This window comes from Anabrus simplex, chromosome 10 (assembly GCF_040414725.1).
Source record: "Anabrus simplex isolate iqAnaSimp1 chromosome 10, ASM4041472v1, whole genome shotgun sequence".
NCBI lineage: Eukaryota > Metazoa > Arthropoda > Insecta > Orthoptera > Tettigoniidae > Anabrus > Anabrus simplex.
This window is the reverse complement of record NC_090274.1, coordinates 71,949,268-71,964,470: the sequence shown is the minus strand read 5'-3', so window position 1 is coordinate 71,964,470 and position 15,203 is coordinate 71,949,268. Positions and strand designations below refer to the sequence as shown.

At 39.4% G+C, this 15,203-nt stretch overlaps 3 protein-coding genes across 4 annotated transcripts in view; 2 read left to right on the top strand and 1 right to left on the bottom strand.

Moving 5' to 3' along the window:
• mRpL53 (mitochondrial ribosomal protein L53) overlaps window positions 1-409 on the top strand; it is a 44,703-nt gene extending 44,294 nt beyond the window's left edge. For both annotated transcript variants that reach the window (XM_068229555.1, XM_067155024.2), the window contains exon 3: window positions 246-409. In XM_068229555.1, coding sequence (XP_068085656.1) covers window positions 246-409 — 164 coding nt within the window. The remainder of the gene's footprint in view (window positions 1-245) is intronic.
• AGO1 (protein argonaute-2) overlaps window positions 1-1,830 on the bottom strand; it is a 327,978-nt gene extending 326,148 nt beyond the window's left edge. Inside the window, exon 1 of the mRNA XM_067155023.2 lies at window positions 1,261-1,830. The gene's annotated coding sequence lies outside the window, so the exon portion shown is untranslated. The remainder of the gene's footprint in view (window positions 1-1,260) is intronic.
• On the top strand, window positions 428-795 carry LOC136882396 (uncharacterized). Its single transcript, XM_067155025.2, has one exon. The coding sequence runs from the start codon at window positions 428-430 to the stop codon at window positions 608-610; it is 183 nt and encodes a 60-aa protein (XP_067011126.1). The 3' UTR covers window positions 611-795.
• Window positions 1,831-15,203: the final 13,373 nt, after the last annotated feature.

Here is a 15,203-nt window from a genome sequence, read left to right as displayed (position 1 = left end):
AAATGTCTGCACACGGTAGCTGAGGCCATAGGATTATTATTATTATTATTATTATTATTATTATTATTATTATTATTATTATTCGAAATACACAACCTTAATTTTTTTAATTTCTTAAATGCAGGTTGCAAGTAAAAAAGTGTTCATGCTGCCAAAATAATAATAATAATAATAATAATAATAATAATAATAATAATAAGACTGCTCAATGCATTTGAAAACAGGATCTTTTCTTGCTTTTGCAGTTAACGGAGAATCTGTACTGCTCAAGAGTGGAAACTTGACTGCGTTGGAATTACTTCAGTTATTTAACAAGCACATTACACCGTTAGCTCCACCTGAAGACACATCGAAGGTTTTGGTTACAAAATCAGAAAAATCTTCCAAGACTGCCAAGAGGAGACGCTAAGATCCTACTGCTGCCACCATGACTTACTCACATAAACAATACAGCATGAAGTTAATTGACACTATTTATAGTCAAATTCCAGCTTTCACAGATATATTTGATGAGGATACTTGGTACATATTTGTAACCTGCTTTGTAGCTAGTACTGTTGTTGTATTTTTCATTCTCTCAAGGTTCATCACCATCAAACCAGTAGAATGAGATGGAAAAATAATCCTTGGGGGTCTGTTGTGGTTAATGATGTAATCTAGTCCATATTACTTTGCTGTCCTCCCCTGTAGAAAAGCAAGTAATTTGAAGCATGTCATATAGCCTCACATTACAGTTAAAACGCTTTGATCTAAACAATCATTGAAACCATTTTCGTGAAATCCAACTTTTCCCTACAGTTATTTATTGTGCCGTAATAATTTCTTTTGTGTGCGTGTTTGTTAGTTTTAAGTTTTTATTTGTATTATAATCTATATTTGTGTACTGTAAACTAGGTGAAAATAAAAAATATGTAGTGCAATGCTTGTTCCTTCCTTATCTACGTATCTCCCATTTACCCCTCCCATTGTGCTGTCAGAAGGTATACTTAAAATGACGTGCCACAGTAGGTTTGGATGACGTCGTATTGTGAAATTACTTTCACGCGCATTGTGCAATAACTTTCTCGTTAACTTTATTTCCCTTCTTTAATATCACGATGTTGACGATGACATTCTCGGCAAAGAAAGTAGTATCCATTAACAAGCTTGACCTACGTTACGGTGACATTGGGAACTTCAAGGTCGTTGTTTATTTTGTACAAAACACAAAAAACATAACATACATCCTAACAATAGAAAATGATAAGAACATTTACTTACGGTCGGGTTTCTACTGCGTAGTTTATTTTTCTTTATTAAGGGCGATACATAAGAAGAATAGTTCAATTCAATCATATTAAAACATGGTGGTATGGCGTATTGAAATTACGTAGTTGCTGGCCCTTTAACCATCATTGCCTTCCCTGCCGGAAAGCATGGCTGCAGTGCTTTCACCGTCCAAGGCCCGCAAATCGATAACACCATTTCCTCTCTCGCAGGTTTGTTTATATCAACCGGCTTTTAACGTCACTTGTACACAACTACGCACTACTCATTCTTCGTGCCAACCGCACAGTTGCCGGTAACCATATACGAAAACTTCCCATTAGGAACTTCTGCTTTCAAAGCTTTCGCCCAGCTGTTGTGACAAATCCCTTTAAAAATGTGACATTTATAACTTCCTTGTTGTCACGGAGAACCCAATGATATCCACTAATATTGCACAATAGCGTCCATCTTTTATCTCTCAATTTCTGTAAGAATTAGATCTTACAGCATTAGCAGACAGTTGTACATAGTATCCCGGTATTATTCCAGTTATCGGCTAAAACAAACCTCAGCAGGCACCTGTGCCTTCGCCGTGTCAGTCCATAACAACACGGAACACAAACTCTGTTTGGCCGAGATGTGGTGGGGGATGTTCTCCCCGATCTTGTTCCCTGATTGGTTCCCGCCATATGAAGGAGTTATTATGAAGAAACACGTGGTACAATGACGTCAATAAGCGGAAAATATGCTTGACGTTGTAAACACAGCCTGTACGTAGCCACGAATTTCTTTAGAAATCGAAAAGACTCGTCGTGCTTAAAAAAGGTTTTTATATCACAAGATTTTTAACCATTCTTTCGTTTTAAAAAAAACTTTTATTGGTGAATACTGTCATTCATGTTTTCGTAGATTTTTAAGTTTTTATTCTGGATGAAGATTAGCCCGCCTGGTGGCCATGATCGTTAAGGCGCTGAAGTCTAAAACGGTCTAACACCGAGGTTAGCCGGTTCGAGTCCCGTTGGTCGAAAACATTTTCACCATCAGAATGTTGGCCGGCAGGGTAGGGGAGGTGGTGGTATACAATTTCTAATCACTAGATTGCGTGCCAAAAGCCTGGATTAAATTCCAAACCTCTCCGCAGTGCTCATATGGAGTGAGGGCATATGACGCTGTTGATGGTGATTCGTCCGTCAGATGGGGACGTTAAGCCTTGAGCAGACCCCTTGGTGCTATTCGACAGGAGTAGGCTATGTGCCGGCACCGGGTTTCACCCTCTCCCTACTATCATATATCACGTCATTCATTTCATCTCTCATTAATTCCTCTGATGAGGTTGACGTCAGGAAGGGCATCCGGTCATAAAAAACCACCACGACAAATTCATCTCGCCTAATACCCGACCCCGTAGGGAAAAGGGACAAGGGTTGGACAAACAAACATTCTGGATGAAGATTCTAAAAACCGAGTGAGTTGGCCGCGCGGTTAGGCTCTCGTAGTTTTGAGCTTACGTTCGGGTGATGGCGTGTTCTAATCCCACCGTCGGTAGCCCTGAAGATTGTTTACATTTTCACACCAGGCAAATGCTGGGGCTGTACCTTAAGGCCACAGCCGGTACCTTCCAAATCCTAGCCTTTTCTTTTCCTTTTTTTTATCGCTGAAAACATTTCACGTGTTAATGCAACGTTAAACCGCGAACAAGAAAAAAGAAACTATTCTGAGAAATTAATGACACGTCCCATTAACAGCTGTTTTCATAGTTCGGTGTTGTTTGAATTTAATATTAAGCAAGTATTTTGGAATTTATATACCGGTATACTAACCGAAGGACTGCCCATTTAAAAATCCTTATTTACAATCAGAATGTGGTAAAATAACCAGCAATATTAGATTCTGAAGACTAAATGTTAGATGAACCTCCATTGCAAGGCATTAATGGCGTTTTTATCATTAAAAAAAAAAACTGCTTGTTGGAGATAGTTTAGAGTGGCTATTTTAATTATGTATTAGGGGTGAGCAGCTGTGAGCTTGCATCCGGGAGATAGTGGGTTCAAGCCCCACTGTCGGCACCCCTGAAGATGGTTTTCCGTGCTTTCCCATTTTTACACCAGGCAAATGCTGGGGCTGTATCTTAAGGCCACGGCTGCTTCCTTCCCTCTCCTAGGCCTTTCCTGTCCCATCGTCGCAATAAGACCTATCTGTGTCGGTGCGGCGTAAAAATAAATTGTAAAAAGACGTTATAATTACGTATTTATATAAAGCAGTGAGCCGCCATGGCTCAGGTGGCAATGCGCCAGTCTCTCGCCGCTGGGTTCCGTTGTTCAAATCCCGGTCACTCTGTGAGATTTGTGCTGGACAAAGTGGGGGCAGGACGGGTTTTTTTCCAGGTACTCCGGTTTTCCCTGTCGTATTTCATTCCAGCAGCACACTCCAATATCATTCCATCTGTCAGTCATTAATCATCGTCCCAGAGGAGTGCGACAGGCTTCGGCAGCCCGCACAGTTCCTGTCCTCATCGCTAGATGGGGTCTACATATCTGACTCAGTTGAAACTGCAAACAAGTATCTGGATTTTTCACTTGTATATGGCAATATGAATAATGCAGATGTGCAGATCAAGATCATATTTGTTCACAGTTTTTGTTATTTACTCATGCCCAATCATGGGATTTATTCCATTAACCTTCTTGTTCCCCAATGAAGATTTGAAAATTCTTTAAATTCTGCTACATACTGTCTAATTTTTGGCTCACAAGATCAGTTTCTTTCTCCATACTTAAGTTTTGCCGTAAGCATGTGATCATTGCCTTATTTTTTTGGGTTTATTTTTGTTACGTATACTTACCCTACTGTACCTGTTGTTTGTTCATGAATGAGGCAGCAGCATCTTCAGAGAATTTTGTTTAATATGTGAAGTGAGAGAGGATTTCTCACACACCTTGCAATTTCAGTACCATTTGGGAAGTATTTTCCTGTATCTTCTTTTCCGTCTGTACTTGATCATAATCTATCTAAGCTCTCATCGCTATGAAGAGCAATCAGTATGGCTGGGACTTGTTAGGTTATATCTGTTGGGTTGATGGGTACGCAGGTTCCACTTGAGTGAAAACTTCTCATTGATGCAGATATTCTTTGCCTTTTTAATGCAGGGGTTGTTAACCTGGTGTCCATACACTACCTGGGAGTCTATGAATGTACTTCAGGCTCCATGTATCATAGGATATAAACTTCATTATACACTTCATCGGGCTGAGCAGCAGTTGCTTGGTAGACCAAGGCCCACTCAGAGCTATGAGGGAATTTTACCCTGAACAGCTGGAGGGTATAAATTTCATTATAAACTTCAAGACATTAGCTGCTAAAAATATTTAATTGACATTACAAATACGTACTACAGTAAAACCTATCTAAGTGGTCACCTCTCGCCAGTGGACATCCCCGTCCTTAGCAGACAATTTTCTAGGTCCGTGAGGTAATACCATGTCGTAAATAATTTAATCGTCTTATACAGACACCCTCTATTATGGACATGGACACACAGTATCTTCTAGAAACTCCATTGAAACCTCTCCTAAATACGTAGGCAAGTCAATAAATATCTGCAGTTTTGCTCTAATTATTGTCTTTAGGTTGGCTCTGTGGCGTTGTGTGCTCACCAGCCACTAGATGGCACCGTTGTGTGCTCGCCAGCCACTAGACAGCACCACTGTCTACGTCTGGGGTAGGTTTCATCGTTATCAGATCAGTACTGTTTGTGCTTCGTAGAAGACTTTCAGCACAATACTGGGACAATGTTTTGCCACAACAAGTGTTTACCAGTGGATTGAACAGTTCAAAAGGGGTCGCACGAGCGTGAATGATGAAAGATCCAGGCGTCCATCTGCAGCCGTAAATGATACCAATATTGAACAAGTACGTGATATGATCCTGGACAACAGACCAGTGACTGATCTATGAATTTTCGCGCTGGTACACCCTCAGACCACAAAAAGCAGATTACAGAACTCTGTTCCTTCTTGATGCGAACAGAGAGTGGCGCGGCCATCTTTAATCGCAACAGCGCAAACTGCACTGATCTGATAATGCTGAAACCTACCACAGGCGTAGACAACAGTGCCATCTAGTAGCTGGTGAGCACACAATGCCATAGAGCCACCCTAGATAATTGGAGCAAAATTGCAGATACTTGTTGACTTGCCCTCGTAGACAGTTTTTTCAAAATAAATTTGATGGTTATTATAGTATTCACTTACTTTTTGAACAGAAAGTACTTCCAAGAATTGCAGTTACCATGACTTATGACACAGGTTGTACAAATTCTTGGGAGGTAACGCTAAGCTATTCTCTCACCACAGCAGTTCTGTTATCTGAAGTGCTTGACATATTTTCACTGCCAGATTACTTTCAAACTGACTAGTAGGCTTTTGATGTTTTCAGTTTTATGTTTAGTAAGTTAGTGTGTCTTAACACGGCTCCAGTGAAGTGCTTAACTCTAAAAGAAGTGGTAGGCACAACAGACTATCATAAACATGAGAAGTGTAAACTGTCCGAAGTGTTTAAGATTGGAAAGACACAGGGAGCAAAAACTGTGAAAAAAGCAGTAGTGGAGCTCTTATTGGCAAGGCAATGCTAGAGTGGTACGGTAAAATAAGAAGTCAGAATGTCCCTGTCTCAGGCCACTTATAAACTGCTTGGAACCAAAGGCTGTGGTGCAGTATTTTTCTTTTCTTCCCAGAACTTGTTTATTCATCGGCTGATCATCTGCCACTGTTCCTCCGATAACGTTCTTAAAGGTTGATGTTGAATTTGCAAAAGCGAAAAATCTGCAGAAATGATTTGTCACCAGAAGTTCACCTATTAGTTATGATGTCATCTACAATCTTCTGTCTTTGTAGATCCCATCGTATCTCTTCCAGCCAACCGGTGGTGTGTTTTAATTTGGAGATGTAATAAAAATGTGTTCTTAGTTGACATGTCGTTTATTCTGTGAAGGTGACCATAAAACTGTAGTCTTTGTCTTTGAATTTTCTCTATATTGCGGTAGAGGTCTTAATTTTTTCTCTTCATCCAAATATCTTTATTCTTCTTGGGTCCCAAAATTTTTGTGGGTATTTTTCTTTCTTTTCCAATTCCTCTTGTCCACCACTTTTGTTCAATATTAAACATTCTGTTCCAAACAATACCTCTGGTTTAATTACAGTCGTGTAGTGCCCGATTTTTGCCTGGAACAGTATTGATCATTTGTTGTAACGGTGTTGAGTGACTTTATAAGTCGCGTCCATCCTCTTCAATCTCTCTTCCGATGCTGTGTTACAAAGTCCATTTGACTGGATCCGTTCTCTCAGATATTTAAATGTGAGAACAATGAGTCAAGGAGGAAAAATACATGAAACGATTAAAGAAATGGATAAGATGGAAATAGATATACTTAGTGTTAGTGAGATGCAATGGCCGAATATGGGAGATGTTTACATAAATAAACATAGAGTACTATATTCGGGTAGAGCTGATGGAACGCATGGACGTGGAGTCGGCATAATACTTTCAGCGGAAGTAGCAAGGTGTCTCAAAAGTTTCACACCCGTATCGGCCAGAGTAATGATGTTACAGCCGAGTGCTAGGCCTACTGACATAAACATAATACAAGTGTATACAATATACAATGGACAAGGAATATGAAGAGGTAGAAGAATTCTACGAAAGCATAAATGGAATTTTGAAAAACCTTAACAAACTTAACCTGACAATTGTGATGGGAGATTTCAATGCGAAAGTGGGGGAAGGTAGGACATCGGACGTGGTAGGACCGTTTGGACTAGGAGAGAGGAATTCCAGAGGGGGTGATCTTGAAAGTTTTGCAATGTCAAATGATTTAGTAATCATGAACAGTTGGTTTAAACTCCCACCTAGAAGACTATATACATGGAAGTCTCCAATGGACAAACCCGGGAAATGTGTGAGAAACCAGATTCATTTCATATTGGTAAATAAACATTTCAGGAACAGTTGCACCGCAGTGAAAACCTTCCCAGGTGCAGATGTCAACTCAGATCACACACCACTTGGTGAAGTTTTCAAAGTCAAAATGGAGAAAGTGAAGAGGAAGAACAGGCAAAACTACAATTTGAGGAAAATCAAAGACCCATTAGTGAAACAGAACTTGAAGATTGTAACAGAGGAAAACATCACCAGTAATAATGTCAAATTAGAATTGACTAAACTACAAAATGCCGTACAGCAAATAAAAGAGAAGTACATGAAACCAGACGAGAAAAAGAGAAAGTCATGGATGACAGATGAAATACTGAATACTAAACCTAATGGAGAAAAGAAGAGTCAATAAAAGAAAACCTGCAGAATACAGAAAGATAAATGCAAACATCAAAAGAAAGTTCAGGGAGGCAAAAGAAAAAGAAAAAATGGAGCAATGTGAGGAGACTGAGTTACATCAAAGTAGGTATGACAGCTTCAATGTACACTGGAAAGTAAGAGAAGTAACAGGGAAATACAGGAATGGCACTGGTGGAAAGTTAATAGATGAACTTGATGGTGGATGGTGGATTTAGAAGACAAGAAAAAGATCTGGAAAAAAATATATAGAAGATTTATTTCATGACACTAGATGTGCTTTTACACAAAATACAAATGAAATAAGCGGCACAGATATATTAGAAGAAGTTCAAACAGCCATCAATCAGATGAAGCACGGAAAGGCAATGGGGCCAGATAAAGTATAAGCAGAGTTCTTAAAACTGATGAACATCATGTAAAATGGTTGACCAAAATTTTCAACCAAATTTATGTATCTGGGAATATTCCATTGGAATGGCTCCAAAAAAAGTCAAACGCAAACCATTGTGGAGATTACTGCACGATAAGCTTGATGAGTCATCTCGTGAAAGTGTTTTTGAGAATGATACACAGAAGAATATACAGACTGTGTGAAGATCTGATAGCCCCTGATCAATTTGGGTTTATTAAAGCAATAGGTACGAGAGAAGCCTTGTTCAGTGTGCAGGTACTCTTTCAGAGATGTAGAGATGTAAATAAGAATGTATGTGCTTGTTTAATAGACTACCAGAAAGCCTTTGACTGTGTAAAACATGAAAATATGATGGAGATTTTGAGAAATATTGGAATGGAGGAAAGATCTGCAAATCATCAAGCCGCTGTACTGGAATCAATCAGCAGTGTTGCGTGTTGAAGGAGAACACACCGAAGCAGTCAGAATCCTGAGAGGAGTGAGGCAGGGATGTATCTTGTCACCTATACTATTTTAATTTGTATTCAGAATACGTATTTATAGAAGCCTTGGAAGATTTAGAAGAAGGAATTTTGATAAATGGAGTGAGATTAAACATCTGGTATGCTGATGATACAATTGTATTTGCTGATACTATCCAAGCTCTACAATCACTAATGGATAGAATTGTAAGAGTCAGCAGTCAATACGGGCTTGAAATAAACACTACAAAGACAAAACTCATTTTAAGTAGGGAAAATATTTCCGGATTAAACTTGGTTATAAATCAAAAGAGTATAGAAAGAGAAAAACAATATTCATACCTTGGAACCATAATACATGAAGACTGGGATTGCTCACAAGAAGTCGAGGTACGCATTGGAAAAGCAAGAAGTGTGTTCCAGAAAATTAGTAATGTGTTTAAAAGCCACAATCTAACTTTAGGAACTAAAATCAGACTTCTGCATTGTTATGTATTTTCAGTTCTTTTATATGGTATAGAGACATGGACCTTAAATAAAAACACAGAAGCTGGAGGCCTTTGAAACATGGCTTTATAGGCGGATCCTGAGAATATCTTGGACCCAGAGAATGACAAACGTGGAAGTAATGAGAAGGATGAACACAACACCTCAGTTGATCAAGATAGTGAACTGCTGAAAGCTGCAGTAACTGGGACATATCATGTGCAACACAGATAGATACAACCTACTCCAAAAAATACTCCAGGGGAAAATCAACAGCAAAATAGGTCCTGGAAAAAGATGAATATCTTGGCTTGACAATCTTAGAGGCTCATGCAATATGTCATCAGCTGAACTGTTACGCGCTGCCACAAACAAGACAAAAATAGCCATCATGATCGCCAACATCCGAAACAGATAGGCACCAAGAGAAGAAGAACTCTTTGAATATGTCCATGTTGTGTTGTTGGGTACTTTTCTCCGTTGTATCTACATTCAATATACAGGGACTCTCTTATAAACCCAAGACTGTCCAGCGGCGTTTCTACTCTCTCCGAGCAGCCGTTCTAAGGACAGCCGACAAGCAGATGTTTTTGGAGCTTACAAACAACACGTCAAGTTGACCGGCCTGTAATTATCCGCTTTATGTTTATCACACTGGAGTTACTATTGCAACTCTCCATTCAGTTGGTATTGATTATTCTTTCATACAAACAGTAATCAAATAAGTATTTCAGATATGCCACTATGTCCCAACTCTTCTCTAATATATCGCAAGAAATCTTATCAATCCCAGTTGCTTTCCTAGCTTTCAACTTTTGTATAGTTTTGTAAATATCTTTATTATCATAAGTAAATTGCCATCATGTTATCCTTAACTGACTTCTTCTTATTCCTGATACGTTTCTGCTTATGCAGGTCGTTCACCTTAACTATTTTGCTAAATTTGATTTTCTAGTAAGTTCTTTCAATTTCTCCTTACTACTGCAACCATTCCTAACCCTATTTCTTTCTAATTTGCACCTCCTCCTTAATCTCTTTATTGCACTGTTATACTGGGTCCTTACCATTCCTCATCACTTTTAAAGGTACATACCTGTTTTCACACTCCTCAACAATTGCTTTAAATATATCCCATTTTTATTTATCATTTTCCATTCATCATAATTGTTTTGTTTTTTTCCCATGCCTATCAACCCATATGGTACTGCCTAATGCCTTTTATCACATTTATTTTTTAACACCAACAAAAACAGCTTTATGATCACTTATACCAATCTATCACGTCAATTTCTCTATAAAGCTCATCTGATTTTATCAGTACCAAGTCTAGAATATTTTTTCCCCTCTAGTTTGTTCCATCACTTTCTGATTCAGCCGTATTAACTCGTTCACAATTTGTCAGTCATGCTTTCTGTCATTTGAATCACCTTCCCAGTTAACGTTTGGTAAATTGAGATCGCCCGTTACAATAACGTTCCTTTCTGTGTCATTCCCCACATAGGATCTTGCCAAATAAATCAGCACCAACCTTGCCTGGTCTAAACACCCCAAAACCACTAAGTTGCCTAGTATCTTTAGAGATCAGTCTTACACTTAGAATTTCCTGTTTCTCATCCTTGACTTTTTCGTAGCTTACAAATTCTTCTTTCACCAGTGCAAAATCTCCCCCTCCTATCATTCCTAACCTGTCTCTACGATAAACACTCCAGTTAATATAGATGTTGATTCCCATAGGGAAGCTGAAATTTTTTTCCCGAATGAGTAAATTTATAATACCAATATAGTTGGTCAGTTATAGGACATTATCAATTTTCCAGCTAACTCATTCCTGGTTGCCAGCGTTTCGCCCCAGTGTGCGACAAATAGCACACCTACCAAGACGCATGGCTAGTACATACCGTGGAGGCCACTGCGTAGGCTACTTTCAGGCACTGGCAGGCACTCCAGTTCCGTGAAAACATTTCCGCATCCTTAATATCACTTCTCAGCCATGATTTAATTCCTATTACAATCACAATAATACTGTATACAGTAGAACCCCATTTAACCAAACTTCGCTTAACCGAAATGTTCTGGCAAAATTTTATTTTAATATTTTGTTTTTACCCTCTCATTCTTAGCCATCGATATTAGTAATTCTCTTGCTATGCTTGCTGAGAGCTACTAGGCAAACCCTATTTTTATATTATGACTTACGCCAGAATGCACGTGTAGCATAAAACAAAACAGTTTCTTACCCTCTAGTTCGTTCCATGATAAATTTTTTCCTTGAACAAGCAGAAATTATCATCATCATTACTGTATTATTATTATTATTATTATTATTATTATTATTATTAAGATTATTACTGTATTATTCGTCATGGGGAGACATGAGAGAAACCTCCCAGTAGGGTGTATTTGGATGTGATATTGTTATACATCCGGGGCAACGGACTAGGACTCTTCCTAGACGGCTGATTCTCTCACACCAGAAGCAGAACTAATGAATCTTAAAATTTATTTTAAGAAACAGCTCTTTTCAGAGCCATCCATGACAATAACATCCATAAATATTGAAGGCTTGTCAGCTACCAAAGAAGAACTCTTGCAAAAACTATGCCAAGATCAGAAATGTGACGTCTTGTGCATTCAGGAAACGCATAGAGATGAACATCAGAAACGTTCAAAGTTTTCAGGAATTATTTTAGTTGCAGAAAGGCCACATGCAAAATATGGCAGTGCTGTTTTTGTAAAGCCAGACCTCCAGATCAGCAGTACTCATCATACTGAAGATAACGACATCAAAATAATCACTGTGGAGCTAAGCAACATGACCATTACATCTGTGTACAAGCCTCCAAATGAAAAGTTCTCTTTCTCACCACCTGCACATTTTGGTAATCAAAGTCAATAGTAATTGGTGACTTTAACAGCCGTAGTCACATCTGGGGATATGCTCAAGAAGATGAGAATGGAGAGATCCTCATTTCATAGGCTGAAACTCGGGAGCTTTCCCTTATTCACGACAGTAAGCTTCCCTCCTCCTTCAACAGTGGAAGATGGCACCGAGGGTATAACCCAGATCTTCTCTTTGTGAGCAATTGCTTTGTGCAGCAATGTTCTAAAGAAATGAGAGTAAACAGAACATCACTGACTGCGATCATTGTGTTTTGGACATTAACTGAATTGCTACGATATGAATCAATGTTAATTTTTTGCCTGTGTTCAATGTATTAGTTGTTTTAAAATCTTTATATCTTGCCCTACTTTACTATTTGGCTGATGATGACACTTGTAATGTGTCGAAACTGGTCCCAATAAACAAGTTATGACTTCTTTTTAGTTCAACTTACAACGAAGTATTGAAAGGTGGATCTTTCTAATATTGTACATCTTATTTCTCTATTCAATACGGAACGATCATGAAGTTTTTAACTTTAAATTGACTGATAAAATCGAGCCACTTCTGATTTCACAGCAAGCTGGTTTCAGGAGAGGGAAAAGCTGCACTTCGCAGGTGTTGAAATTAAATCAATACATAGAAGATGGTTTTGAAAGCCGGAAAATCATAGGAGCTGCATTTATAGATCTCTCAGCAGCATATGATACTGTTAATCAACGAATTCTCCTAGGAAAGGTATATAGCATGACAAAGGACTTTCATCTGACTTGTGCCATTAGAAACCTACTTCAAAACCGAAGTTTCTTCGTTGAGTTCCAGGGAAAAAGAAGCAGGTGGAGGATACAGAAGAACGAACTACTTCAGGGAAGCGTGTTGGCACCAATGCTTTTCAATATTTACACAAATGATCAGCCTCTTCCTGCTGGGACGAATAGTTTCATCTGTGCTGATGATCGTGTCATCACTTCTCAGGGGGATAACTTCGAGGCATTGTCCAAAGCTCTAGACAGTCTTGCTGACTATTACAAGAAGAATCAACTAACACCAAACCCAACTAAGACGCAAACCTGTGTTTTCCATCTAAACAACAGAGAAGCTTCCCGAACTCTGAAGGTCACTTGGCAAGGGGCATAGCATTACAACACAATCCTACCCCGAAGTACCTCGGAGTCACTCTGGATCGTGCCTTAACCTACAGAAAACCTTGTTTGAACATCAAGCAGAAAGTGGCTGCTAGAAATAATATTGTGCGGAAGCTAATTGGAACATCTTGGGTAGCACAACCAGACACGGTGAGGACATCTGCCCTTTCGCTCTGCTATTCCGCAGCTGAATACGCATGCCCGGTGTGGTACAAATCTTGCCATGCCAAAGCAGTTGATGTAGCACTCAACAAAACCTGCTGCATTATTACTGGATGTTTGAGACCTACACCTTTGGAAAAAGTGTATTGCCTTGCAGGGATAGCACCTCCCGATATCCGCCGTGAAGTGGCAGCCAAGAAAGGAAAGAGAAAGGTGTTGACATCGGAAGCCCACTCTTTGTTTGGATATGAGCCACCACGCCAACGGCTTAAGTCTAGGAAAAGCTTCGTGAGAGTAACCGAAACACTTGCAGGGACAGCCTACCAAGCAAGAATTCAAGAATGGCGCGTCAGGAATCAACATACGAGGATCAGTCAATGGATGACTCCAAAAGAGGAACTCCTTCCTGGCCATGTCACAGATTGGGTGAATTGGAGAGCACTGAATAGACTGCCCTCTGGTGTTACGCAGTGCAGGGCAAACCAGAAGAAATGGGGTTTCGAAGTGGACAGTACCTTGTGTGTATGTGGAGAAGAGCAGACCACAGCCCATTTGCTGCAATGTAGTTCATGCCCATTCAGCTGCACAACAGAAGACCTGGTTAAAGCGAAGCCAAATGCACTTGATGTTGCAAGGTTTTGGGCTCACATAGTTTAATGTGGCTCTTCGTCACTGAAGTATTTATATTATGTTTTTTCCTTATATTTAATTTTAAACTTATGTATGCTTCTGACACGATATAAATAAATAAATTTGTCATGATTATTACGCGAACGACTCTGACTTTGACAATAGCAGTTCTGAGAATCGAGTTGCAGCAGATGATGGATTTAATGCATTGGAGGCAAGATTGATTTCGAATTTTTATTAAAATACCGTCACACACGCTTTAATTTCACTACTGTAATAAAATTACTGTATACAGTATTCAGATCAGAGGTAACAAAAAAATTGTTTCATTATTTCAGATTGCTTTGCGCTTTGTTGAACAAAGCAATGAATCTACACCAGCTGATGTATTGTTGATTAAATGGTGGTACGATGTAGCTGCACCAAGAAAATTCAGAAGAAAATCACTGATTTTATACAATGAGTGACATTATGTAAACATTTTAATGTTGATATACAGTATGCACCTTTGCTTAACAGAGTTTACACATTTTTATTTCGACATTTAACTTTAAAAAATTTGCCATGTGTCATCCGAAAAAACGCGTCAACCGAAGTGGCTCCACCCACAGGGTTCTACTGTATATATTAAACTAGCTGGAGTACCCGTCGTTGACAGGACAATCATATACAGTGTTCTCCCTAGGACCATTCTAATGGGCGCATAGCCCAGCCGTTTTCACTGACCACCCGGCTATCATAACCTAGATATCTGCTAGCTACATAATATTTCAAGTTGCTTTACGTCCCACCGACACAAATAGGTCTTCTGGCGACGATGAGATAGGAAAATGCTAGAAGTGGGAAGAAAGCGACAGTGACCTTAATTAAGGTACAGCCCATTTACATGGTGTAAAAATGGGAAACCATGGAAACCATCATCAATACTGCCGACAGTGGGGTTCGAACCCACTATTTCCCAAATGCAAGCTCACAACTGCGCGGTCCTAATTTGCTCGGTTTACGTAATATTAATACATATTTCAGTCATTGAAAACTACAACCTGTTTTCCAGTCAGTGACTGGGTCAGGATTAGAATGAATGGATCCCCCATCTTGCGGCGAGGATAGGAACTGTGCCAGCTGCCGAAGCCTATCGCACTCCTCTGGGGCAATGACTAATGACTGACAGATGAAAAGAAATTAAATGATAGTAGAGAGTGTTGCTGGAATGAAAGATGACAGGGAAAACCGGAGTACGCAGAGGAAAGCCTGTCCCGCCTCCGCGTTGTCCAGCTCAAATCTCACATGGAGTGACCGGGATTTAATCCACGGAACCCAGTGGTGAGAGGCCGGGGGGCTGCCGGCTGAGCTACAGAGGCTACACATATTTCAGTCATTATATGTTCCAAATTAAAATGTAAACACTGTAAATGTTTATTTAAATGAAA